This window comes from Hypanus sabinus, chromosome 28 (assembly GCF_030144855.1).
Source record: "Hypanus sabinus isolate sHypSab1 chromosome 28, sHypSab1.hap1, whole genome shotgun sequence".
Taxonomy (NCBI): domain Eukaryota; kingdom Metazoa; phylum Chordata; class Chondrichthyes; order Myliobatiformes; family Dasyatidae; genus Hypanus; species Hypanus sabinus.
In genome coordinates, this window is record NC_082733.1 from 33,068,569 (window position 1) to 33,096,262 (window position 27,694).

The 27,694-nt window shown below is 41.6% G+C and overlaps 1 protein-coding gene across 2 annotated transcripts in view; it reads left to right on the plus strand.

The window, feature by feature from the left end:
- Window positions 1-4,785, plus strand: part of ticrr (TopBP1-interacting, checkpoint, and replication regulator) — a 45,727-nt gene extending 40,942 nt beyond the window's left edge. For both annotated transcript variants that reach the window (XM_059952893.1, XM_059952894.1), the window contains exons 21-22: window positions 1,174-1,296; window positions 3,426-4,785. In XM_059952893.1, the coding sequence (XP_059808876.1) occupies window positions 1,174-1,296; window positions 3,426-3,574 (272 nt within the window). In that variant the 3' untranslated portion in view covers window positions 3,575-4,785. The remainder of the gene's footprint in view (window positions 1-1,173; window positions 1,297-3,425) is intronic.
- Window positions 4,786-27,694: the final 22,909 nt, after the last annotated feature.

The following is a 27,694-nucleotide window of genomic DNA, read 5'->3' on the forward strand; positions in this document are numbered from 1 at the left end:
GATAGCTTATACATAAATTATATGTCCATATAGTGATGCTCTGCACAGGAGCCTCTGTACATACTGTAAGGCAACTGACAGGAAATAAAGTGTTTGGAGAATTGTAATGGGTAGAGGTTGAGTGAGCTAGGTCTTTTCACTTTGGAACGTAAGAGAATGAAGGATGACTTGATAGAGGTGCATGGATGATAAGAGGAATAGATATAATGGACAGTCGGTATCTTTCCCCCCAGGGTGGAAATTGCTAATGTGAGGTAATATGAGGGTATAATTTTAAAGTGATTGGAGAAGGGTTGTGAGAAGGGACTCAATTAGGTTGTTTTATTAATTGTCGGGTGTGAGAAACACACTGCAAGAGCTGTTGGTAGAAGCTGATTTATTGGGGACATGGATGAAAGAAACATGGGGAGAGGTGTTAGAACGCAGTTGGAGTAGGTTAGAAGGTCAGTACAACATCAAGGGCCAAAGTGCTGTTATGTTCTATGAAAGGATAGTTGTACTAGTTGAAGCTTCCTGACAAAGTCTGAATTCAGAATTGTGCCTCCACATAATACAAATTTGTTTGTTTTTTTAGTTTAGTACTCCAGAAAGTCCTGCTTATCCAATGCAGACAATGAATAATAATGTATAGTTACTGTCCTGAGAGCAGCTCTTAAGTATTTTATTGATACTTTTGCTGTTTGGGAGCTGAGGTGGAAACATTTTGCATCAAGGCGATATAGAAGCATGGTGTTAGTAAGGTGTGGGTGTGCTACATTAACGGAAGCATTGCAACATTACTTTATTGACATACAGTGCGCAGTAGGCACTTTTGGCACTTTGAACCATGCCACCCAGCAACCTCCAATTTGAATCTTAGCCCAATCACAGGACAACTTACAATGACCTATTAACCTACCAACCGGTACGTTTTGGCAATGTGGAGTTAAACCAGATCACCCTGAGGAAACACACATGGTCATGGAGAAAACGTACAAACTCCTGACAGGCAACAGCAGGAACTGAACCTATTAATGTGTTGCGCAAAACATTGTGCCCTCCTCACTGATTTGATTTGACAGAAACAACATATTTCACTATATATTTTGATCTATGTATGACAAAACTAATTATGGGTAGTCAAATGATAAAGTAGGGAACTGAAACATAAGCTGTCTTATTTGTGTTCTGTAGCTGAAACATCACCAAGTCGTAGAGTTAGATCAGGTCTGTCTGCCAGTGGCCTGCTCACACTCACTCAATCACCTTTGTTGTGTGCTGGAAGAACACCAGCGAAGAAAAGAGGTGGTACCAGAGGTAAATATGAAAGGCATTTTGTATTTTAAGTATTGTGTATGCATGTATTGGATTTAAGTTAAGCCGAACCAAGGAAGATGAGTTTCAGTTTGAAGGGCAAAATTTTTTTTCTTTATCTTTCATGCTGTCAATGTTATGTAACCATAATGTAAGGTGAGTAAAACATGGGATAGAGAATTTCAGTAATTTACAACTTCTGAAAGAAAGTTCATCTTTCTCATAAGTATATTCCCCCATTCTGAAACTGAATTTCTCTTGTTTTAGCTTCCCCAGCAGATTAAGCAGCATTCCTTCAGCAGCTACACATCTGAGCCCTGAATTCTGGACTGTGAGGAATGTTGTCAAAAGATTTAGCAGGACAGACCAATTGGAAATGTAGGCAGAGAAATGGCAGATGGAGTTTATTCTGAATAAGTTTCTGATGTTGCAATTAAGGAGATCAAAAGTAAGACTTAAAGTATACAGTAAATGACAGGATCTTTAGGGGCAATGACACACAGAGAGATTGAGTCCAAGGATGAAGGGTCTTGGTCCAAAATGTGGACAGTTTACTCTTTTCTATAAGATACTGTCTGGCCTGCTGTATTTTGTGTATAGCATACGTGGCTTCACAAATTGGGTGACGAGTGCAAGCTGAGGAGAAAGAAAGATTATTTACAAGTGTTACGAAACCCTGTAACTGAGTCACTTACCAGCAAAGATAGAGAGGTCCGTTGAAGTCTGATGGTACTATTTTTATAAGTATTTATTGATAAAGGGGCACAAAAATAAGATTAATGCAAACATACAGATAATATACGTCGTCAATACTAAATCTAAAAGCGCGGGTATAATAAGAATCAATAAGAAATAGCTCTATCGTTGTCTAGGGGATAATGTGTTGTCCGATGGAAATATAACAGTCACTGTTAGTTCGTTCAAGCTGCAGCGTTTTGGGTTTAAGAGAGAGGCGTTTTAAACTTGCCCAGGTCTTTTATGAGGCCAATCCATCGAGTCAGGAGAGTGGGTTTCCCCGTTGTTAGCTAAAAGCCGTTTTCCGTGGTTCCAGCCACCAGTTCCAGCAACGGAACTGAATGCACATGGCCTCCTTCAGATGACTTCCTGCTATTACGTGGTCACTTAAAGTTTCTTCTGTTGCGTCTGAGGGGCTGTTCCTACAGACCCTCTTTTATCCTGACTCACAGGATTGTAGATGTCAGTCAGGTTGGGGGTGATGCAATCTCTCCCTCAACCAGCCCACTTTGCCTGAGGGTGTTCACGTAGCATAGTATCTCAATCCACAAATTCGTCCCCAGGAGACAATGGCCATGTCCCGTAGCTTTACATGGCCGGGGAAACGAGACATTCTGCACGTCTCTCTCTCATTTCCTGGGCCCCTTGACCCAATCCAACAGTGATCTTGCGATTCTCACAAAGGAGGGGGCTACCCCGCACCCTTCAGCCCCTCAGAGCTATGGTACATTCATAACACGTTAAATTCCTTTGCCATGAAGGTCATTGTTCTCAGTGCCTTTTTTTTAATTACTTTTTGTACATGTTTGTTGTATTTCATGTTGGAGGGACTTCAAAGTCTTAGTACAAATCCTCTGTACTTTGTGTCCAACAATGCTCTGCCATCTTCATCTAATTCTATTCAACAAAATAGGTAACTTCTCATTTTTTAAAATATATTTTGCTCTAAGTGACTTTTCGATAATCCATCTCCCTTAACAGATTCTCTCCTTGCTACTTAACTTTTCTTTCTCCTTTGGGGCACTTGCCCCCTTTCCTGCTTTTGCCTTAAATGGCTCCTTGAAGATGTTTAATTGCTAACGTGCACTTTTGGCAGAAATATCAGATTTCTGGTCCCTTGCCCAAATAGCACTGTCTATAAAATTAAAATTAACCATTTGACTTGAAAGATATCAAAAACCACGTCTTTTCTGCTTTCAGCTGATGTTTGTTTGCTATCAAATGAAAGATAATGTCTTGTTTCCATTTGTGTACTTGTATTTTTTTTTCTAGAATGACTTTTGAATGCTTAGCAGTTGCAAGGAACTGAACCTGGGATTTTGGAATATTTCACTTCTACATTACAGAGCGTATTTAGAATTATGAAGTTAATATTCTTCACTTTAAATTGTTCACAGGTACTGTGCAAACAGACAACTCCCCTTGCAAGAAATTCGCTGGTGACATGGATCAAGATTATTCTCCTTTCGCTAAAATGCCAGTTCGCCGATGCATTACAAAGACCTACTCCAGAAAAAAACTTGCTACTTCACTAGAACCATCTTAGTCATGGTGTCAACCCCTCATAGTTTTGTTTTCTTTTCTCTGGGGAAATGTTGCACAGTGGTGTGGTCCTCTTGAAAGTTGTAATTGCTTGTAGTGATAACAGTGGATTGGATAAAGTAGTTCAAATGGCGTGAACTCGGAACATTGCACTAGCTTTAAGTAAGCTTAGTCACATAGTAGGTTTGACAAATTGATCACGTTGTATTTGAAACCCCACCCCTTAAGTGTCAGTGTATACTTGAGCCACAACCATGTGGACTAAATAAAGGTAAAGTCTGAGTGCCCACAGTGGGGCATTTGCTAGGTCTTCTTCACAAGACTGGACCAAATGGAAAGGGTTAACTTTCTGTTAACTTAAATTTACACACTGCAAAGTGTTGGCTCAATTACCACTTTTTAATGTTTGAATAGTTAAGGAAGGCAATAGTAAACCTAGTTGTCATTTATATACAACCAATGATTTTAAATTCTTTGCAAATTACATTATTTTAATTAAGGGGAACAATTTAATATAGCCAATTTTAAATTCTCCAGGCTTTCTTTATCTTTAACAGCATTTGTGACATCATGAAATGTTTAAAAGAAGCTACGGTGAATTTCCAGTGACTTTTAAGAGTGCTACCCAGCAGTGTGAGAAGAAAACAGATTTTTGAATCACATGCTTCTGCCCCTTGCACTGCAGTGAATAGCCTGTGCAAGCCTGCAGTTTTGGAATTCATCAGATCTTGGGCTCCTCTCAGTGGTTCAGTCCTCGATTATCTGTCTTTTTAAAAAGTTCATTTGCACCCGTTTTAAAATTTGGAATTCTGAATATGCTCACAGAACATTTTATTGTGGAGCACCCAAGTTATATTTTGTACTTTTAAACTTAAATACAATTTTATCTTTTCAAGCGTGTCACATTTTAAATTCAAATTGATTTTTGTGGAGTAATAATACTTGTATTTCTTTTAAGTTATCTCGTTGATAATTACAATAGAAGAGAAATGAGCTAGACACATGCTGAATGCAGATGTATGTTATGCATAAGCTTTCTATTTATGAACTAATTTTGGGAAAGTGTAAATACTGTAAAGTGCTTTTAAATGAAAGCTATTATAAGTTTTGTAAAGTTAGTGATAAATTCATTGTTTTACAATGTGTAAAATTGAGTGCAGTTTGTACATACATGTTACTGCATGTGGAAAATGCATTAAAGACAATTGAGCCTTGCTTGTCAAGTGTTCATCCGTGAACTTTGTTTTTTAATTTTTTTTTGTTTTGATGTGTAGATTTTGAAGTTCATCCATATATACTAGAAATTAAGTTAGAGATGGCTTAGAAATTTAAGTTTGTTACTGAAATCACAAATCTGACACAGGTGTATTTGATGCCTATTACCTTTTTTGAAATAATCACTATTTTACTCCCAACACCCTCTGATTCCAGCTTTAATCTGAGCTTCATGTCCTCCGCCCTCTGATCTCTCTAAAGTAGAACGTTCTGTTCTCAGCAAAGGTCTTGCCTTTGTTCCCCTTTCCCGCACCTCAGTGGGTTCTGCTCCCACCATGACACTGAGCTCTTCCCCTGTCTTCAAGCCCACTTTGGCAAGAGTTTTCCGTGACACACTGATGACCTCTGTCTCCACTCTTGCTCCTCTTGGGCACCCCACCCTGATTGTCTGCCTGTTCTGGATCTTTTCTAACTGCTGATGGGACATTAATGGGATTGACTTCAGCACTCATTTTCTTCCTCGAACCTTACCCCCTCTGAATCCATTGCTGCTTCACTCTTTCCACACCAATCCAACCATCATCAAACATACAGATAAAGGGGTTGCAGTTGTAGTGTGACTGACTGACCTTGCTGAGGCCAGATGGCAACTCTTAGGCACCTCCTCCCCCTTACCCCTTGAAAAGGACCCAATCCCGAACCATCAAACCACTGTCCCTTGCACCATCACTAACCTAATCAACTCTCAAGATCTCCCATCCTCTGCCGTCAAACTCATAGTTCCCTTACCCTGCGCTAGTAGTTTCTGCCTCCTGCCACACTGATATGTCCACATACCTCTATCCCCCTTGGTTCAGACCCTTCCCACTTAATCTGTGACAGTTCACATGCTCTTGAACTTAACTTTCAATTCCCTAGCCCTGACCACCTCATTTCACCATGCCTATATACTTGCATCCCCTATCAAGACTGTCTTAAAGCTCCGCTTCTTTCTTGACCAAAAAAACCCTAACCAGTTGCTTTCCTCTGCCTGGCAGATCTGAGTCTTTACCCTGAACTATTTCTCCCACTTTCACCAGGCTCTAGGGGTGGCCACAGGCTCTAACTAAGCGTGCCTTTTTGTAGGCTACTTGAACAATCCATGTTCCAAGCCTTCCCTGGTGATGCTCCCCAGTGCTTTCTGTGCTACATTAATGACTATACCTCTTCCCACCCTGTTCCCTTTTCACTGTTCCTTCATCTTCACTGTATCTGTTCCCAGGATGAGGATTTCCTTTCCAGGACTTAAGAGGTGTGCTTCTTTTAAAGAACAGTGTTTCCCTTCCTCCACCGCTGATGCTGCCCTCACCTGCATCTCCTCCATTTACTGGACATCCACACTCACCACTTCCAGTGGCCTTAACAAGGAAGAAGTTTGTGTTCTCAGCTGCCACCCCATGAGCCTCTGCACCCAACACATCCTCTTTTGCCATCTTCAATGTGATCCAGCAAACATATTTCCACTCTCCCCAGTTTCCTCAGGGATCACTCCCTTCGAGATTCCCTTGTCCATTTGTCCCTCCCCACTAATCTTCCTGGTTTGTGTCCCTGCAAGTGAGGGGAAATGCTGCACCTGACCATTCATCTTCATTCAAGGCCCCAAGTAGTCCTACCAGCTGAGGCAATACTTCACCTGCAACTCTTTTTGGGGTTGTCTGTTGTATCCAGTGCTCCCAATGCTGCCTTTTCTACAATAGTGACAGCCAACATAAATTTGGGGCTGAGTGTTGAGGACCTCTGCTCAATTTGCCAGAAGTGGAATTTCCCTGCCCAACCATTTTAATTCCTATCCCCATTCCCATTTTGACATGTTGATTTTGTGGTGTCCTCTTTGGCCATGATGAGGCCACTATCAGCGTGGAGAAGCAACACCTCGTATATCATCTAGGTAGCATCCACCCTGATGGCATAGACATCAATTTCTCCTTTTGGTATATTATTTTTCTCCTCCCCTTTCCCTCTTCTATTCCCCACTCTGGCCTCTTGCCTTATTTCCTTTCCTGCTTACTACCTCCCAATGGTGCCCTTGTTCCCTTTTTCCCATGGTCCACTCTACTGTCAGATTCATGCTTCTCCAACCCTTTACCTTTCCCTTTCACCTATCACCTAGCTTGTACTCCTTCCCTTACCCCCATCTTTTTATTCCAGTGTCTTCCATCTTTCCAAAATGTTGACTGTTTATTCATGTCCATAGATGCTAGCGGTTATGCTGAGTTTCTCCAGTTTTTTGTGTGTATTGACCTGGATTTCCAACATCTGCTGAATGTCTTGTGTTTAGAATTTACAATCTGTCTTCCCACCTTCCTTTCCAATCCTGAGGAAGGGTCTTGGCTCCATACATGCTGCCTGACCTGAGTCCCTCCAGCATTTTTGTGTGTTGCTCTGGATTTCAAAATTTCTTATATTTACTATTTACGTGTCCCCTCCATTGTCTCATTTTCACTCCCCCTTTTTAAAAGGTATTGAGGATTTTGCAAAATATAGAAGTGGAATTGTGATGATTTCCCTGTGATTTTTATCTTCGCCCTGTGACTATCTTCAATCTGCATCCTTTATTTCTGTAATTTACCTTGGCAAAATCCCTTATTGATTTTAGAGCTATCCATATTGGGAGCTATAATTAACCTGCTTCAGTGCAAGTCATAAAGATCATTGGCTTTGGAATGCATAGTTCTGTGCACAGCACAGTCCTACAGGAAATGCATCATGAAGTGAGTGGCTAATAATTTTGGTGGCCTGTTAGTTGAAGCAGCATTCCATGTTGTCTTGAGAGCAAAAATGAGATGATTCTAGAACTTGATGCATTCTTTGAAGAAATTTGAGTGTCCTGTGCAATTTCCACAATTATTACTATACATAGAAAGGGGGTTACAGTTGGTTATACTAATGTCAATTATTTAATTAAAAATGAACAGTACTGACATTTGGTCATTATGTGCAGTTTCATCCACTTCTTCAAACACTTGTACAAACCTACATAACACTTGCCCAAGCCTGAGGTTAGAGTTAGTCCATATAATAAAAAAACAGCATTTGGTTCTAATTCAAAACCATAGTTTCTGGATGTGTCTAGGACTCTGCCAACATCCAATGTTTTTCCATGAAATGACCTAGCCTGGCGCTGTTGCAAATTGCTTGGCACTTACAGACAAGTACTTGCTAATCAATCTTGATTATCAAGGGGACTGTTGCTTGGTTTGGAATGCATGCAAATACAAGGTAATATCCTGCACATTACAGAAATCTGGTTTGGGATTTTTAACAATGGAGGCATAGACCACAGAAAAAGGCTTTTTGCTCCAATTATAGAGCATTATTTTACTACTAATCCCATTGAAATTTTCTCCACATTTGTTAACTGTTTCCTTCCTGCTACATTCACCTGCATACTAGAAGTGGTTTGCCATTGCCTCCTTCTGGGTGTTGTCTTTATAAGATGGGTGACACCAGCCATTATCAATTCTCTTCAAAGATTGTTTGTCTGGTGTCAGTTGTCGCATAACCAGGACTTGTGATATGCACCAGTTGTTCATACGACCATCCACAACCTGCTCCCATCGCTTCACGTGACCCTGATTGGGGGTAAGGAGGTGCTGCACTTTGCCCTGCTGTCTAGCGGAGGGAAGGAGTGCCTTACTGCCTTCGGTCGAGACATATCTCCACCCTACCACCCTTTTTGTGGAGTATGTATTCATTTGAATCAATGTTGTACAAATAGCCTGAGGGCTAATGGTAAATGGTGAAAATCTGCTGTGTTTACAGAGATGGAGCAGTGGTGTTCTCTGTTAAGATACTTTGTCAAATAAAGTGGCCCTGAGACGACTAGCTATTTGTGCACCACAGGGCTGTGTGTTTAGCCTCCTGCTTGACTCACTTTACACTTATGACCTTGTGGCTAGCTGCAGCTCCAACACCATATTCAAGTTTTCCGATGACAGCACTATCGCAGGCTGTATCAAAGGAGGTGATAAATCAGCATACAGGAGGGAGACTGAAAATTTGCCTGAGGGGTTTTATAGCAACAACCTCTCACTCAATGTCAGTAAGATCAAGAAACTGTAGACTTCAGAAAAGGGAAACCAGAGGTTCATAAGCCAATCCTTATAGGAGTATCAGAGGTGGAGAGGATCAGTAACTTTAAATTCATGGGTGTTACTATCTTGAGGATCTGTCCTGGACATCATATAAATATAGTTGCAAAGAAAGCACAGCAGTGCCTCTATTTCCTGTGGAGATTTGGCATAACATCAAAAACTTTGACAAACTTCTATAGATGTGTAGTGGAGATTGTACTGACTGGCTGCATCAAGGCCCAGTATGGGAACACCAATGCCCTTAAATGGAAAATCCTACAAAAGGTGGTGGATTTAGCCCAGCACACCAGGAAATGCTGTTGTAGGAAAATAGCACCCATCTTCAAAGATCCTGCCCAACTAGGCCATGCTCTTTTCATGCTGCTGTCAAAAGTTACAAGAGCCTCAGGACTCACACCACCAGGTTTGAGAATAGTTACTACCCCTCAACCATCAGGCTCTTGAACAAAAGGGGATAATTGCACTCATTTACTGAGATGTTCTCCCAGCCAATGATCTCACTCTAAGAACTCGCATGTTATTTCATGCTCTCATTATTTATTTATTATTATTTAGTTATCTATTTGCATTTGCACAGTTTGTTGATTTCTATACTCTAGTTGATCTATCACTGATCCTTTTACAGTTACTATTCTATATATTTGCTGAATATGCCAACAGGAAAAAGAATCTCAGTGTTGTATGTGATGACATATATGTACTCTGATAATAACATTTATTTTGAACTTCATTTCTAATGATAGGTCTCGATCCATAATAACCAATTGTCTTCCTGACAATCATTACATTTACATCATTGCTCCTTACAGGTTATATTTCCTATACAATGTGTTCTTCATCATACCACCAGATGTCCCTCATCCCTAAACAAGATTCAGTTTTTAAACTTTGTGTCATGTGCCAAAAGTTACACTGAGGTCATATTTATCTTTTTACTACTAACAATTTGAATAAGTTGGCCTCATTTGAGCAAACTGATATATAGAATGGGTCAACTTAGTTTAAAACGCTTAGATTTTTTTTCTACATTTTCCTTCACTCCTTAAAGGGTTGACTACTCTTGTAACTTAATTACCCTTGGTTTGTCACTTCGTTCAGAATGCCTTTCATAAAATATACCTAGATAATTGGAGAAGGCTGTTGTGATTCAAGATCATTTAATGTCATTTCCAGTATACAAGTGAAACGGAGAACAAAGAATTGTTGCTTTGGATCCAATGCAGCACAAGAAAAAACAGTAAGATAAAATATGTAAAATAGCTTATATAGACAGATTGATTGTATGTCCGTAAAGTGACGCCTGGCACAGGAGTGTCTGTACATAAAGTGACTGACAGGAAATGATAAAGTAGTGGTGGTCAAGGGCGAGGAACGGTGGATTAGTGGGTGGAGGTATTGAACAGCCTTACTACTTGGCAAAAGTAACTGTTATTTGAGTCTGGTGGTCCTGACATGGATGCTACATAGCCTCCTGCCTGATGGGAAGGGGCAATCAGTCTATCAGGGTGGGAGGGAGCCTTCATGATGTTATTGGCCCTTTACATGGACCTTCCTGTATATATGTCCTTGATGGGGGGCCCATCAGTAGCTGACAATGAAAAGGTCCAGAGCAGGCAAAAGACCAGGGTGGGGGCACAAGGAGGAGGAGGAGGGTTGAAGATGGGAGAAGGGATCATCGGACCTGCCGAAGGGTTTCAGCCCAAAACGTTGACTGTACTTTTCTTCCATGGATGCCTCCTGGACTGCTGAGTTCCTCCAGCATTTTGTGTGTGTGACTCAGACTTACAGCATCTGCAGATTTGCTCTGGTTTGTCATCGCTAAGTAAGGCTGAGTTTATGTTTTTTTTAAAGTCTTATGATTTGGAGGGAAAATTTGTAAGTGACAGCATAAGAAAAGAAAAATTGGTGTAGATTACAAGGTGTAAAAAGAGTAGAATATTTCCAAAAATAGAGATGAGGTATGAAGGTCAAAGTCTGGAATTTAGAGACTAGTGTCCTGTTTTAAACTTGGTCTTTTTGCTTTATGGAAGTGGCAACGGATGACAGTGATCTATATGAGCTGGAAGGGAAGCAAGCATTGAATCTGACCTTGGGTAGGTCTATAGCAATGTTCCGTCTGATTTATTTTACAGCCACGCAGACCAACCATTGCTCTGAGCAGGAAATTTTTACACGGCCTGAAAATTGCGTGGCACTTTCATAAAGCATTATATAAAAGGCAATTCCGGCTGTGCGGCAACAAAGAATATGTGGGCGAGAGCATTTCAGTTACGGCGTGGCCGCGCACCTGCACAGCTTAGTGGGCACAGTAGTCTATATGGAAAAGGGGCTATTGTCAAAATGTGCTGCACGAAAATTGTAAAATAAAATTGAATCCTTTCTCTGGAAATCCTCTAGAGGGCACACAATGTCCAATTTTAAAGGTATTTGCACTTACAGATAAGAGTAGTAAATTGAATTGGTGAATTATGTTTCTGGGAAATATAGAGTTTAATCCATTTTAATGTTTTGAAGAATTAGTATTTTAGATCCTCAGTCCATTTTAAATATTTAACTGTTTATCAGATTCTCTTTTATGGTATTACATCGGTGAAGCTTCATATAATTGTAAATTACAAGGCTTTATTCATCAATAGATGACCAGCTGGAACTGGTTAACTGAAGTCAGCTGATTAAAACTAGTAAAACCTAAGAGTATAAATCTTCTAGATTCTGCTGAGGCACAATATGTTTTTGCACAACATGTAGTGCCTTAGTGTATGGCTATTGAGTAAGGGGGTTCTGTGAGTGAGGGCCAGAGGTATAACTCTGTATTTATGCCAGTTAAGACTAAAAGGCTGACAGGCGATGCTAGAACCTGATATAAACTTCAGAAAGTAGTTGAGAAGATGTGCAGGATAACGCAAGTATTAATGATAAGCGGGGTCTATCAGGAAGTGTGAGAACATAATTAAGAGTTAGAAAGAAAAGATAAAAGCACAAAATTAGAAGCTCTTTATCTGAACACATATAGCATTCATAACAGCATAGATTAATTAAAAGTACACAGAAGCCAAGTCTTGAAGCTATTAGGAAAATGTGGTTCTAAAGTAACCAAGGCTGGGAATTAACTATTCCATCATAATCCACTTTATACCTATTCCAAAATTTAAGAGGAGAGAATGGTGTCCTTAGTAATGAAGGGTATGAGAAAGGCAGAGGAGCAAAAGGATTTTAGTTTGGAAATTTCTACATGTTGCAAAAATGTTGCACTAAACCTGATGAGTTAAAGGGAACAGGAAGTCAAGCCCTGGTAGATTTAAGTGGCCTGTGGAAAACAGAGTTTCAGCTTGTTTGTCAGAACAAACTGAAACATACAAACATTTAAATTTGTGTGTTTCTCCAAGTAGAACCAGCTAGGGTCGAGCTAAGGAACAGAAAGGATCAGAAAACACATTTGTGAATTGTCTTACGTGCCCAAACTGTAAAGGTATAGTATAAATCAAGAAAGTAGATGGTGCATATAACAAGAAAAATACAATAATTTGGGATTTTACTCTTTTAAACATTCCTAATACAGTAAAATTGCAATAACCTGATGATTTGGCAGCTTGTTGATTTGGCAGGCTGATTCAATCATTAGTACAGTAAGTCTTTGTTATCTATGGACCCCTACTAAGCGCATAACCGCAGGATTGGCTGTGTGCACGGTTCACATCAATGCCGGTCCCTCAATACCACCTCTGTGATCAAGAAAGCACAGCAGCGTCCCCACTTTCTGAGGTGGGTGAGACTCCCATTCCCAAAGGTTCAAAAAGGTTCCAAGGTTTATTTTCTTGTCAAAGTATGCACTCTGATGTTCATCTTCTCCAGGTAGCCAGGAAATACTGGAAAAACCAGGGGAGTTGTTTAAACGCCATCATCCCACCCCCGACACAAAAAAGAAAAAGAAACAAAACTCACAAAACCCCTCAATCCACCACCCCCACACAAAAGAAGATTGACCCCCCCCAAAAACCACAAAACCCAACCCCTTTCACAGAAAAATAGTGACGATAACATCAAATCCCCAGCCTCCTCCCTCACAGAAAAAAACAGTGACAAAAATATCAAATCCCAAGACCCCTCCCTCACAGAAAAAAGAGCAGTGGAAATAACATCAAATGGCAAACCCTTTCTCACACACAAAACCTAACAGATTCGTCCACACAGGAAGAACACCCACATCAGACTCCAAACTCACAACTTTTCTCTCACATAAAAAGCAACACATTGCCCTTCACCAATCAACAATAAGAAAGAAAACACCGAAAGCTGAAGGAAACTAATAGAAAGCATAGTCTTATAATCACGTAAGTATCAGAATATCGAAACCATCCTTCCATCAGCTTTCGAGGAATGCAGCCGCATGAACTCAGACCTTCAGTGAAGAGCGACCGCCATGTCAGGTCCAAGCGTGAACCTGGCTACTGAACCTGTGGCCTCCGTTGAGAGCGACCGTTAACCTCCTCTACATTCACCTCGATGCTCAAATCTTCCTCAATGCTTCGAAATGGAGTTATTCATGACCCCTTCTGTTCTTCTCCATGAGGCCGCTTGCTCTCTCGGTCCTCTTCGGGGCCCTGTCTCTGGTCATCTTCACGAGGCAGCTCATCAGACATAGCACAGCGCTAGATCATTCCGTCAAATTCCAAACCGCACATCACAGGCTCCAAGAGTTTCCCTAACATTATCAAGACAAAAAGAACAAGCAGAAGATGTAGAGAAAATAAAATAATTGAAGAGATTGGCTATCTGGAAGATGTCACCCAAGGAATCATTGTTCGCTGTTGTCATCTTGACCTTCCCCATTTGAACCAATTTTTGCAGGAGCACCACTGGGAGTGTCCTGACCAGCTACATTTCCGATTGCAAGGCATCTGACTGCAAGGCCCTATGAAGGATTGAAAGGATTGCTGAAAGGATCATTGGGGACTATTTATCAGGAGCACTATGTACACCAGGCTCTTAGCATTGTCAATGACCATAATATTGACCCACGAGACGATGGAAATGCACAATAATGTAATGGTTTGTAGGGTTTCTTCCACAGAATAGAGGGAATGAGATAGGAATTACTTGTATTTTACACTCAATGGACACTTTATTAGGTGCACCTGTGTAACAGCTTGTTAATACGAATATATAATCAGCCAATCACATGGCAGCAACTCAATGCATAAAAGCATGCAGACATGGTCAAGAGGTTCAGTTGTTCAGACCAAACATCAGGGTGGGGAAGAAACCAAATGACTTCAACCTTGGTGGTGCCTGAAGGTGTGGTTTGAATATCTCAGAAACTACTGATCTCCTAATATTTTCATTCAGAACAGAGTTTACAGACAAAGTTGCAAATCAACAAAAAAAAACATCCAGTGAGCGGCATTTCTGTGGGCAAAAATGCCTTGTTAATGAGAGAAGCCAAAGGAGAACGGCCAGACTGGTTCAAGCTGACAGGAAGGTGACAGTAACTCAAATAATCAGGTGTTGTAACCGTGGTGTGCAGAAGAACATCTGTAGTAGCACATGTTGAACCTTGAAGTGGAGAGGCTGCTGCAGCAGAAGACCATGAACATACATTCAGTGGCCACTTTATTAGATACAGGTGGTGCCTTATTAAAGTGGCCACTGAGTGTTTGTTAACTGGGCTCATCAGGTTCAGGAGTCAATAGTTCCAGCTTGTCCACATCCCCTGGAATTAAAGCTATGTCATTCAAAGAACTATTCTGGAAACTGAGGTAGAATTTTTGAGGTGAAGTTAAATACGGTTAGATAGTGAATAAAACCTTGCACTAGAGTGATGAAGAGCCAATTTGTTTTCCAATTGGAGGAGAGGCAGTTAGTTTACAAGAATGGTTATTATTTCTGACAGAACCATCCTTCATCATGGACTGTGGCTATGTTGGCTTAAACTTATAATTTTTCCCTTTGTAGCAGAGGTGGGTTATTGCTGAGTCTCCTACTCCCTACCGCATCCTACCCACTCACTGTTTCCCCCTCGACAGGATTCACTGGATTGTGATTCAAAGCAGAAAGCCTGGGCAACACTGAGACCAATTGTTTACAGTATTTCATTTTTGTCACACTGGCTGAGTGTAACTTGCCATGAATTGGGAATCCAGCCTGAAGCCTTCCTGTTCTGCCTGACCCTGTGTGGCTGACAACATCCATGCAGGGGGTAGATGGGCAATTTGCATGTTACCAGGAGCAGCTTAGGTACGTGGATGCTGCTTAATGCTCACTCCTGCCATCCTCACCAGATCTCTAAGCATGGTGGCTCAGATTTAGGAACAGTTTCTTTCTTCTCCACCATCAGATTTCTGAATGGTCTATGAATCCATAAACGCTATCTCGATATTTTTGCTCCGTTTGCCCTACTTATATATACAGCACTGCGCAGAAGTCTGAGGCACATAAGGTGCTGTAATTGGGCGCAGAAGAGTTTTACAAACATGACAAAATCTTCAGATGTTGGAAATCCAAAGAAACACACACACACACACACACACACACAAAGTACTGGTGGAACTCAGCAGGCCAGGCAGCATCTAAGGAAAAGAGTAAACAGTCAACGTTTTGGGCCAAATCCCGTCATCAGGACAGACTTTTGCGCAACACTGACAATTTTATGCTGCTGGAAAAAAAAATTGTGACGTACGTGAGTGACGACAAACCTGATTCTGGTATGGGTCTTCGTTGTGGGTTGAGAGTGGGAAAGAGGCAGGCAGAGGGGAATCATGGTTGGGAAAATCGGAAGGTAAAGTGGAGGGAGTCAGGAAGCACCAGAGAGACATTCTGTCATGACCAATAAACCAGTTGTTTGGAAGCAAATGACCTTGCATAGTGTTGCAGGGTGAAGTGTGTCTGCACCCATACCACCGTCCACCCTGGGCACCCCTTCCATGCCACCTGTCCCACACTCCTCCCATGGTGCTGCACCCTCACCATTCCCAACATCTTTTGCTCTCGCCAAATTAACAAACTTGCTTTCCGCTCCACAGTATAACATACAATGTATATATTATAGACAATAGACAATAGACAATAGGTGCAGAAGTAGACCATTCGGCCCCTCGAGTCTGCACCGCCATTCTGAGATCATGGCTGATCGTTCACTATCAATACCCAGTCCCTGCCTTGTCCCCATATCCCTTGATTCCCCTATCCATTAGATATCTATCTAGCTCCTTCTTGAAAGCATCCAGAGAATTGGCCTCCACCGTCTTCCGAGGCAGTGCATTCCACACCTCCACAACTCTCTGGGAGAAGAAGCCCTTCCTCAACTCTGTTTTAAATAACTGACCTCTTATTCTCAATCCATGCCCTCTGGTACTGGACTCTCCCAACATTTGGAACATATTTCCTGCCTCAATCCTATCAAATCCTTTAATTATCTTAAACGTTTCAATCAGATCCCCTCTCAATCTCCTCAATTCCAGCGTGTACAAGCCCATTCTCTCCAATCTCTCTGCGTAAGACAGCCCTGCCTTCCCAGGAATCAACCTAGTGAATCTACGCTGCACTTCCTTAATTGCCAGAATGTCCTTCCTTAAACCTGGAGACCAAAACTGTACACAATATTCCAGGTATGGTCTCACCAGGGCCCTGTACAAATGCAAAAGGACATCCTTGCTCTTGTACTCAATTCCCCTTGTAATAAAGGCCAACATTCCATTTGCCCTCTTCACTGCCTGTTGCACTTGCTCATTCACCTTCATTGACTGGTGAACTAGGACTCCTAGGTCTCTTTGCATTTCTCCCTTACCTAACTCTACACCGTTCAGACAATACACTGCCCTCTTGTTCCTGCTTCCAAAGTGGATAACTTCACATTTATTCACACATATAATGTATGTGTGTATTATTTATTATAATTAACAGTAAATATAATAAATATATATTTTTATTTTAAATTTAATTTGTAGTACATTTTATGTATTGCACTGTACTGCTGCCACAAAATAAATTTCTCAATATATGTCAGTGGTAATAAACCTGATTTGGATTTTGATCTCAATGCATTTGAGCATTTCATCATTTTAAAAAATAACCTGCTTCATTATTTTGACAAGTAACGTGACTAGGCTGCTGCAGGGTAGAGAATGGGTCCTGCCCGAGAGGCCAATACCCCAATAAACTGGCTGCTAAATAAATGTTCATGGTCTTTGGCTGCTGTATCCCATCCACTTCAGGGTTTGAAAAGTTATACATTCAGAGATGCTCTTCTGCACACCACTGTTGTAACACATGGTCATTTGACTTCCTGTCAACTTGAATCAGCCTGGCTATTCTCCTCTGACATCTCTCATTAACAAGGCACAGAACAGCGGCTCACTTCTTGTTTTTCTTTTGTTTTCTGCACCATTCTCTGTAAGATCTAGAGACTGTTATGCATGAAAATCCCAGGAGTTTAGCAGTTTCTGAAATACTCAAGCTGCCCAGCCTGGCGCCAACAATCATTCCGTGGTCAGAGACCACATTTCTTCCCCTGTTCTAATGTTTGGGCTGAACAACAGCTGAACCTCTTGACCGTGCTTTTATCCATTGAGTTGCTGTCACGTAATTGGCTGCCTACCCACCCACTCACCACCACTCACCACCACTCACATGTACACTTCAACTCCAATCTCAAGGTAGTATGGGTTAACGTATATGTACTTTGATAATTAAGTTTGCTTTGAACTTTGAACTGTAATGCTAGCATTTTAGCGACATTGACATTCTGTGTTCAGATAAATTTCTGAATGTTCTACTTAAATCAAAAGATTCTTTCATAAAGGAATGAAACACTGCCCTTTTTGGACAAATTATAATTATCAGCGTTATAATAAAAGCCATCAATGGACAACAGACACAAAATGCTGGTGGAACACAGCAGGCCAGGCAGCATCTATAGGGAGAAGCACTGTCGACGTTTCGGGCCGAGACTCCAAGTCCTGACAGCGCTTCTCCTTATAGATGCTGCCTGGCCTGCTGCGTTCCACCAGCATTTTGTGTGTGTTGTTTGTGTGCGTTGTTTGAATTTGCAGCATCTGCAGATTTCCTCGTGTTAGCCATCAATGGATCAGTTTTCTAATTAATAACTGGTTTTTCAATGGCAGGATGGTCAATCCACTCAGATCCATTATGTACACGCTGAAGAACTTATGCCCAATGAAGATGAAGATATCCCAGTTCCAGATCAGTTCCATTCTCACCTTGTGGAAGGAATAGCTTAGAAACAGGATCGCATCCCCTCAGCACTGTCCCGACTGTGCAATCAGGTTCAGATTGCCTCTGCAGTTGGCAAATGCTTAAAGCCTTTCGATAATGACTTAATCTGTATGCATCAACATTCTGACCCACTGGAACATTGAGTCTCTGGCAGGTTAAAGAGGTACAAACATCAGAAACTTGGCCATCCGGTGAAAAATTCCTGACTTTTGCCAACTGCCCACGTGCCAGTATCCGGGCCAACTGGGGCTCCGAATTCCCATCTCTCTTTTTAAGTACTCCTTTGGACAAGCTTTAATCTCTGAGATCAGATGCCTCTGAGTGTGAGCCAAGCTAGGTAAACAACTTTAGAAAGTAACAGCATTGATCGGTGCTAAAGAAGAGCATGAGGATGGTAGCATATTGCATTACCAAACACAGATGATATCGCAGTCATTTTCTCGTACCACCTTCAACACAAAGCTGTTATAATAATTTGTGTTTAGAGCAGAGAACGTCAAGTAAAAGAGGAAGTAGCTCATGATCATTAATGTAAGATTCAATCAGTGCGCCTGGATTACATGTAGCAATTGGAACAGCTTTCCATATCCTAATAGATGGTTTTTCCATAGTATACATCAGAATATTAGGAAGGTTGGTTGGGAATTCAAATGAATTGACCCCTTCTAACTGTTGTGTTTTCTTTCAGCTCCCACCAGGTTTCCTGCTCAAAATAACCCTCCTCTGTGCTCCAGTGACTGAGAGCTGTGATAAATTCCAGGAAGGGCAACGTTCGGTTTGAATTTCCAACACCAGCCATTTCCTTCTGCTATAGTCAAAGCCTCGATTGTCTGAGATGGCTGTGACCCGTAGGTAGTGAGCAAAGCAACTGAGCACCATGGAAGACTCCCTGTCTCTCCATAGGATGTTCAATAATCAGAAAGCACACAAGGCCTGTCACTTGGCAGATGATCATTCTGCAATCCAGCTGTGACCAAAACAATTAAACTTTGTGAAAGTGAGGGAGAATTTTTAACTTTGGGTCTATGCTTGGAGTGCAGAGTGGCTTGAAATGTCACTAAGATCTCATTTTTCTTTGAATTACCTTTATTTCTGACTGAGCAACCTTGCAACAATAATTTCCTTTGGGATAAATAAAGTTTTATCTTATCTTATCTTAAAGCTTTTCACTTAAAGCTTATCCTGCTAATTGGAGATGGAATATATAAAGCTGTGCCTGAAGACATTTATCAACAAATAGGCTGTCAAAAATTGATTCCGAGGAAGATGTCCGGTTAGATCAGAGGCTCCCAAGCTGGGGCCCATGGATCTCTCATTTAGTGGTGTTGGTCCATGGTATATAAAAGATTGGAAACCCCTGGGTTAGATGACCAATGACCATACATTAAGCAACTTCTCTGAGGACGAGAGTGGAGATGAAAGCCACTCTCTCCAATGCAGAAGAAATAAAATCATTAGAATGTTAAAAGCCAAAACTGGGGGAACAAAAAGATCTTTGAGAATAGTATGGCTTCACAGAAAAAAAGAAGCTGGTGGAATTGAATTGGTCAGGCAGCATCTGAAGAGGGAAATGGAGGACAAATGGGGCATCCCATCTACTGTGGTTGACGTAACATGAACAAGGTCACCGGAGAGGCACGGAAGCTAGTGGATATTGAAGTGTTTTATTTATCTAAAACAAGCAGTAGGCATCATGTTGAGACCTTTTTGGAGGAAGAGGCCTCCCAATCCAATATTACATGACATTTTTATATGCTAAAGATCAAAGGTAACAGCTGGGATAATTCTATAGATTCAAGGTATTTACAGCGCTTCCTTTGAATTACATATAGTTTTCACACACCTCCTTCTTTGCACCCACACGCCATACACCTAAAATAAATGTTAATCAGCATTGTCTGGTTTGCAATCAACTCCAGAAAACTATTGTTCAGGGCTGCATTTTATATTCAATCTACAATCCATGTCCCTCATGGATTGCTATGGAGCTGGTCCCTCAACACCAGCTCCATAACAAAGAAAGCACAGCAGCATCTCTACTTTCTGCAAAGGCTGGGGAAAGTCCATCTCTCACCCCCCCCATCCTCATCACATTCTACAGGGGTTGTATTGAGAGCATCCTGAGCAGCTGCATCTCTGCCTGGTTCCGAAATTGCACCATCTCGGATCGCAAGACCCTGCAGTGGATAGTGAAGTCAGCTGTGAAGATCATCAGGGTCTCTCTTCCCGCCATTACAGACATTTACACTACATGCTGCATCTGCAAAGCAAACAGCATTATGAAGGACCCCATGCACCCCCTCATGCAAACTCTTTTCCCTCCTGCGATCTGGGAAAAGGCACCGAAGCATTTAGGCTTTCTCAACCAGACCATGTAACAGTTTGTTCCCCCAAGCCATCAGAATCCTCAATACCCAGAGTCTGGACTGACACCAACTTACTGCCCTCTACTGTGCCTATTGTCTTGTTTATTATTTATTGTAATGCCTGCACTGTTTTGTGCACTTTATGCAGTCCTGGGTAGGTCTGTAGTCTAGTGTGGTTTTTTGTGTTGTTTTACATAGTTCAGTGTAGTTTTTGTATTGTTTCTTGTAGCACCACGGTCCTGAAAAACGTTATCTTGTTTTTACTGTGTAGTGTGTAGGCCTCCGTTAGTCTCGATAGACCATGGATTTGCACCTTGGAAAGTTTCCAGGGCGTAAGCCTGGGCAAGGTTTTTTTAATGGAAGACTGGCAGTTGCCCAAGCTGCAAGTCTCCCCTCTCCACACCACCAATGTTGTCCAAGGGAAGGGCATTAGAAGGGTGTACTGTACCAGGAGTTATAGTCGAAATTACAATAAAAATGACTTGATTTGACTTGATGTCCTTGTCTGAAGATTGGTCGATGGTGAAGTTAGTAATTGCTGGAACCCCAGCATCAGAATATGCCCTAACAGATGATGGAACCTTAATACATATCTCCTCTAATTCCCAATATTCTGCTCTTACCCCACCTCTCCCCATACAGATTTCTCCCACATTCCCAAAGACGTACGGCTTAGTAGGATAATTGGTCACATGGGTGTAATTGGATGGTGTGGGCTCACTGGGCCAGAAGGGCCTGTTACCACACTGCACTTCTAAGTAAATAATAAACTAATACCACCTAGGGAGGTGCTGGGGGCAGCCCGCAAGTTTTGCAGCACAATCTGGTGCCAATATATTATGCTCCAAAATCCTGAACTCAACTACTGCAGCATGAAGCCAGTGAGATGGCCATGGTGGGTAAAGGGATAATGAATGAAAATAAAGAAATGAAAAAATTACATAGTATCAGGAGACCATAAGTTATAAGATATAGTAGAAATTAGGCCACTTGGCCCTTCGAGTCTGATCTACCATTTCTTCATGGTTGATCCATTTTTCCTCTCCTTTCCTTTTAAGATTTCTCAAAGCACTATACTTTTGAAGTGTGGTTGCTACTGTACTGTAGTAAAGAATGAAATATGTCAGACATTTTTTAAAAATTATGTTGGTTTGTGCATTGATGGTGAATCTCTTGTTCAACATTTTATTCTTTCCTGTCAGACACCCTATGTATAGATAATACTGTATTTAGTGTTACGTTATGTACAATCAGTCTACGAATGTATATAAGCTAATCTTATGTATTTATACTTATTGTACCTTTTTCTGCTCTTTATGCTTATTATGTTTTTTCCCATTATAACAGATCCAGAGTAACAATCATTTCATTCATCAGTACTTGCATAAAATGTGGACCAAATATTGAATCTAGTGAGGCAAGAAGCCGGTAGACAGGATGATAGAGGGAGGGCGACGAATAGGAGAGATGCTGCCAACAAGACTGGGTGACCGCAGTCAACTGCAGGCTTTCCTGTGACATCGGCGGAAAGAGCAGGCTCATCCTACTCCCGGCATCGCCAAAGAATGGCTGGAAACAGCTGCCGCGAGAATCGTGGCTGAAGGGAAATTGTGGCAAGATCAAAACAAGCCCAGTGGCAGGAAACACACGGCAGCCCTGAGCTCAGAGGGTCAATTAAAGGGGGAAATGCATATCCATTATCCAGGATGACACAGAACCTCCACAACAAAAGATTCATTGCTTTCTTTCATGGGACAATAAATGCTGATTATCTTCAGGCTCCTGACATTATTTTCACTCTATTTAATTGCTATAACAATTTCTTCTCTGCACTTTCCTGAAGGTGAGGGACTGTTCCCTCAGACTTCTAAACTAAATCTAAGCTCTTTACTGTGGAATTTGCACCCCTCCATTTGTTTATTTACTTTTAAAGTCTCTACAAAGTATTTTCTCACAACTATTTATTACTTATTACTACTATTTGTGTTTTTTTTTAGTAATTGCTTAGTTTGTCTTTTTATGCATATTGCTTGTTTGCCTGTCTTTGTGTGTAGTTTTTCACTGATTCTATTAATTCCTTGTATCTAAAGAAAGTGATTCTCGGGGTAGTGATGATATAAACGATGATATATTTGAACTTTGATAATAAATTTACTTTGAACTTTGAACTGTTATGACTAAATAGGAACCAGGCCACGTCTAAAGTTACACACAAAGAGCCGGAGGAACTCACTGGTTCAAAGTTCAAAGTTCAATGTAAATTTATTATCGATGTATGTTTATACTCCAAGAAGATCACAACCTTATTGTTGTTTGGAGGCTTGTGTGCCTCAAAGGCCCAGAGAGCTTTGCTAGCTGGAGTCAGAGCTTTATGCTTTGACTCTTGCTAGGGTCAACAGGTCAAAGGGTAGAGGCTAGACTAAGAGTGGTCCACCATTCCTCTAGCTCAGGGCTAACAACCCTGACCTGTCAAAAGCAAAATTGTCTGAGTATGACAATATTCCTGATACTTCACCTGGGACCTGACTGTAGAGAAATCCGAGAGGGAGCTACTGACACAATGAAGGAAGCCCTGAACATCGCTAGAGATGGAGGAACTAAACACCACAGTGTAACAGGTAGTTAGTATGTATATGCTGCAAAATACTACATTGACATTCATTTTCTTACATGCATTTACAGGAAACTAAAGAAATACAATAGAATTTATGAAAAACTGTACACAGGAAAAATGCATCTATGGAGGGAAATGGATGTTTCATGTTTTGGGCTGAGTTCCTTCGTCAGTATGGGAAAGAAAGAGGGGAGGTAGCCAATGGAGGAAAGGGGTGGAGCAAGAGCTGGTGGGTGATAGGTGGATCCAGGTGAGGTGGGGGGGGGGTGATAGGCAGGTGAAGGATGGGGCAGAGTGGAAATGATGTCTTGAGTTGGGTAGTGATAGATGGAAATGATGGAGAGCTGAAGAAGATGGAATTTGATAGGCGAGGTCAGTGGACCGTGGAAAAGAAGCAGCCGGTGAAATGTAAGTATTGGTCACCCTTACTGAGGATGAACTGAGAAGTCTTAAAAATTAATATCACACCTTTAAAAGTGGTGCTCCTGCTTTGATTTGTGCAAACTTCATGGCTGCCAGGAGAAATGACAAAGCACTGGTGGGAAACGGGCCACAATATCCCCTCAGTAGACTGAGTAAATGAGACTGCGTTAATCCTATGGATGGAAGGCAGACTGCCAGACCACCCAGAGAGCTGCTTCTGACTAGAGAACAATAATAAGCGCAGTAATGGCTTTAAACCAGGGGTTGCAAGCCTGGGGTCAACAGACCCATTGCTTAATGGTATTGGTCCATGGCATAAAAAAGGTTGGGAACTCCTAGTTTAAACTAAACTTTGTAATTAAAGCAAGATGGTGAAAGTCCATGAATAGAGGAATAAAGTGAAAGTAAAAAATGGGTTGGCCGGTGGCATAAGCACTGGACTTTAAGGCGGGTGGTCCTGGGTTCAAATCTGTGTGGCCCCAACCTGAGCAGCAGTAGCCTGGCAACCTACCTCCAGATCTTGTCATGTAAACCCTACAGACAACAGTCCACATTGTCACCATGAGTCGATAACAACTCGATGGCACTCAACCACAACAAAGGTGTAGAGATTTGAGAGTTGTAATGTCACTTTGGTGGGGGGGGGGTGCAAAAGTTACCATGTCAACCTGGGACATAAAAAGATTCTTTGGATGTTGTAAATCTTGAGCAATGCTGCAGGAACTCGGTAAGTCAGTCATCATGAATAGAAGGGAATGAACGGTAGACGGTTCGGGCTGAGACCCTTCAGAAGGAAATCAAAGTTGAAAGTACATTTATTATTGAAGTATGTAAGCAGTATACGACCCTGAGATAGCCACAAAACAAAGAACACCATTGTCAAAATGAACCCATGCAAAGAAAACATCGAACACCCAAAGCGCAAAAACAAATCACAGGAACGGCAAAAACAAGCAGAAAACGCATAATATAAAACATCAAACCACAGAGCCGTTGAAACAGTCTAGGAGTGTTCAGTTTAGATCAGTTCAGCTCAAATTAGCACTGTGCTGTTCATCGACTGCAGGCCACAGAGCCAGTCCACTCCGAGCCAAATCGCATAAAAAGATCAATAAAAGAAGGTGTAACAAAAAACAAACACACGTATAACATAAACTTGAGAGTCTAACCACAAACCAGGTTGATTAAATCTTGCCCAAGACCCAAGACACTGGCACCATTCTCCAGCAGCATCAAGTGAGAGGGGGAGAGAGAGGCACCTTCCTCTGGGAGCAGTGACCGAGAGCAATAGAGAGAGTCCGATCAAACATCAGACGGTGCTGAACACCCGCTCACCTTTCGCTCTTATCCTTGTCGATTTCGATCTTGCTCGACACTTTAGTCGGTGAGATCAGTGATAAAAGGGTTGATCGTGGCCTCGCGCCTCTAGGCTGCATGCTCCACTTGAAATCTCACCAAGCTCCCTCGGAGTTTTTGGGCTGATCGCTCCATCAGCCCAAAATCACACCATCAAAATGTAAATTACAGGTTCCAATAGTAGCAGAATCACATTTGAAAGAGGTAAAAGAAGCACTTTTTGTGAATGGTCTGGAGGATGTCATCTTTGGTCGCAGTGTTTACTGGTGCCAACTTCAAACTGGGGACGTACTGTGTGGCATCTGACTCACTCACATCCAATCTAGGCTGGGTGGAGATATTTTTCATGGCAAATAATATTCTTAAGTTGGAAGCCATGAATGAAAGTTGAGAAGCGTTGGATGCTGCAGGGATGAAGTGTGTGAGGACAATATAATTTACTTGACCCAATGACACAGGAGCACTATTAGGCCATTCAGCCCACTGAGTCATCTCTGCTATTTGATCATGGCTGATTTTTTTATACCCTCTCAACAATTTTTTCCTGCCTTTTCCTGATAACCTTTGATGCCCTTTCCAACCCAGAACCTATCAGCCTCCACTTTAAATATACCCAATGAGTTGGCCTCCACAACCATCTGAGGCAATGAATTCCACAGATTCACCACTCTCTGCCTAAAGAATTTCTTTCTCATCCCTGTTCTAAAGGAATGTTCTTCTATTCTGAGGCTGGGCCCTCTGGTTTCACAATGTATCCCAAAATTTCTGACTTAATTGTTCTGCAGAAAGTTGTAGTTGTAGTTGATGTAAGCATGATACTAAATCTATTCCTGATATTATTTAATAACAATGAATTAAGCCAAACAGTTGCAGCTCTCCCCAGTTCCAGAAACAAGTAAGAAAGTATGCAGCAGAAATCATAACTTCAAGAAAGTCAAGAACAGACTGAATCTATAACGTCTTTGTGTAACTGCAAAAAAAAATTAGATCAGTCCCTCCTCCCCTTCTTACCCCATCCCTGATATATTTGGTTTTTTCCCCCTCCTTGTTTGTTTTTCTCTCTGCCCATCACACTGCCTGTTCTCCATCTCCCTCTGGTGCTCCCCTCCCCCTTTCTTTCTCCTTCGGCCTCCCATTCCATGATCCTTTCCCTTCTCCGGCTCTGTATCCCTTTTGCCAATCACCTTTCCGGCTCTCAGCTTCACCCCACTCCCTCCGGTCTTCTCCTTTCATTTCGCATTTTCCCCTCCCCCCACTACTTTCAAATCTCTATCTTTCTTTTCAGTTAGCCCTGACGAAGGGTCTCGGCCCGAAACGTCGACAGTGCTTCTCCTTATAGATGCTGCCTGGCCTACTGCGTTCCACCAGCATTTTGCATGTTTTGCTTGAATTTCCAGTATCTGCAGATTTCCTCGTGTTAGATCAGATTAAATTAGTTTTATTTGTCTTATGTGTCTCAGATTAGTTTTATGTGCATTGAAACATATTTAGCATGCCCACACAACTCTAACTATAACCCTGACCATACATCTTTGTAATGTGGGAGGAAACAGATGCTCTCAGAGGAAACCCACATGGTCATGGGGAAAACATACAACCTCCTTACAGGCAATGTTGGGAATTGTACCCTGAACAACGACTGCAGATGCTCTAAAGTTTGCGTTCAAAAGTCAAGAGGTTATGCTGCAACTTTATAAAACATACTACATACCGTTCTGGTCGCCCCTTATTGAAAGGATGTTGAGGCTTTGGAGAGGGTGCAGAAGAGGTTTACCAGGATGCTGACTGGTTTAGAGGGCATGAGAGGTTGTTTTCTTTGGAGCAGCAGAGGCTGAGAGGAGAACTAATGGAGGTTTATAAGATTATGAGAGGCATAGATAGAGTAGATAGGGGGTGTCTTTTTCTCAAGGTAGAAATCTCCAATACCAGCGGGCATGCATTGAAGGTGAGAGGGGGGTAGGTTCAAAGAGGATGTGAGGGGTACATTTTTTTACTCAGAGTCTGGTGGATACATAGTATGTGTTGCCCGGTATGGTGGTAGAGGCAAATGCATTAGAGGCTTTTATTAGTCCTGACGAAGGGTCTCGGCCCAAAACGTTGACAGCGCTTCTCCCTATAGATGCTGCCTGTCCTGCTGCGTTCCACCAGCATTTTGTGTGAAAGGCTTTTAAAAGATGTTTAGATAGGCACAATAATATGAGGAAGATGAAGGGATATGAACATTGTGTGGTTAGGAGGGATTCGTTTTTTGGGGAGGATTTTTGATTTACTTTTTAACTGGTTTGACACAACTTTGTGGGCCAAACGCCCTGTTCCTGTGCTGTACTTTTCTAAGTTCCATGCTAACGTGCTAAAAAAATCCTAATACACATTTTCTTCAGAGGGAAAGCAATATGGTGTACTTATTTATGGTTACGTATGTAAATCATGTGGTCAGCAGCTGTAGTGGGTTTCCTCCAGGTGCTCCAGTATGTCCAAAGACGTACCAGTTTGTAGGATATTTGGTCATTGTAAATTGTTCTGTGATTTGGCTAGTGTTAAATAGATGGGTTGCCCAGCGGTGTTCGAAAAGCCTGTTCTGTGCTGTATCTCTAAATAAATAAATGTATATATCTGATGTGTAAGCACTGCATGGAAAACATTCCTTATTGTTGGATAACAAGAAAGGCACCTTTTTCTTCAGTGCTTTTGTCTTGTAACTGCTAATGATTGTTATAGAGAGAATAAATATTTGGGCAGGAGAAATAGTGGCAATCATACACATGGCTCTGAGTTTCTGGAATGTT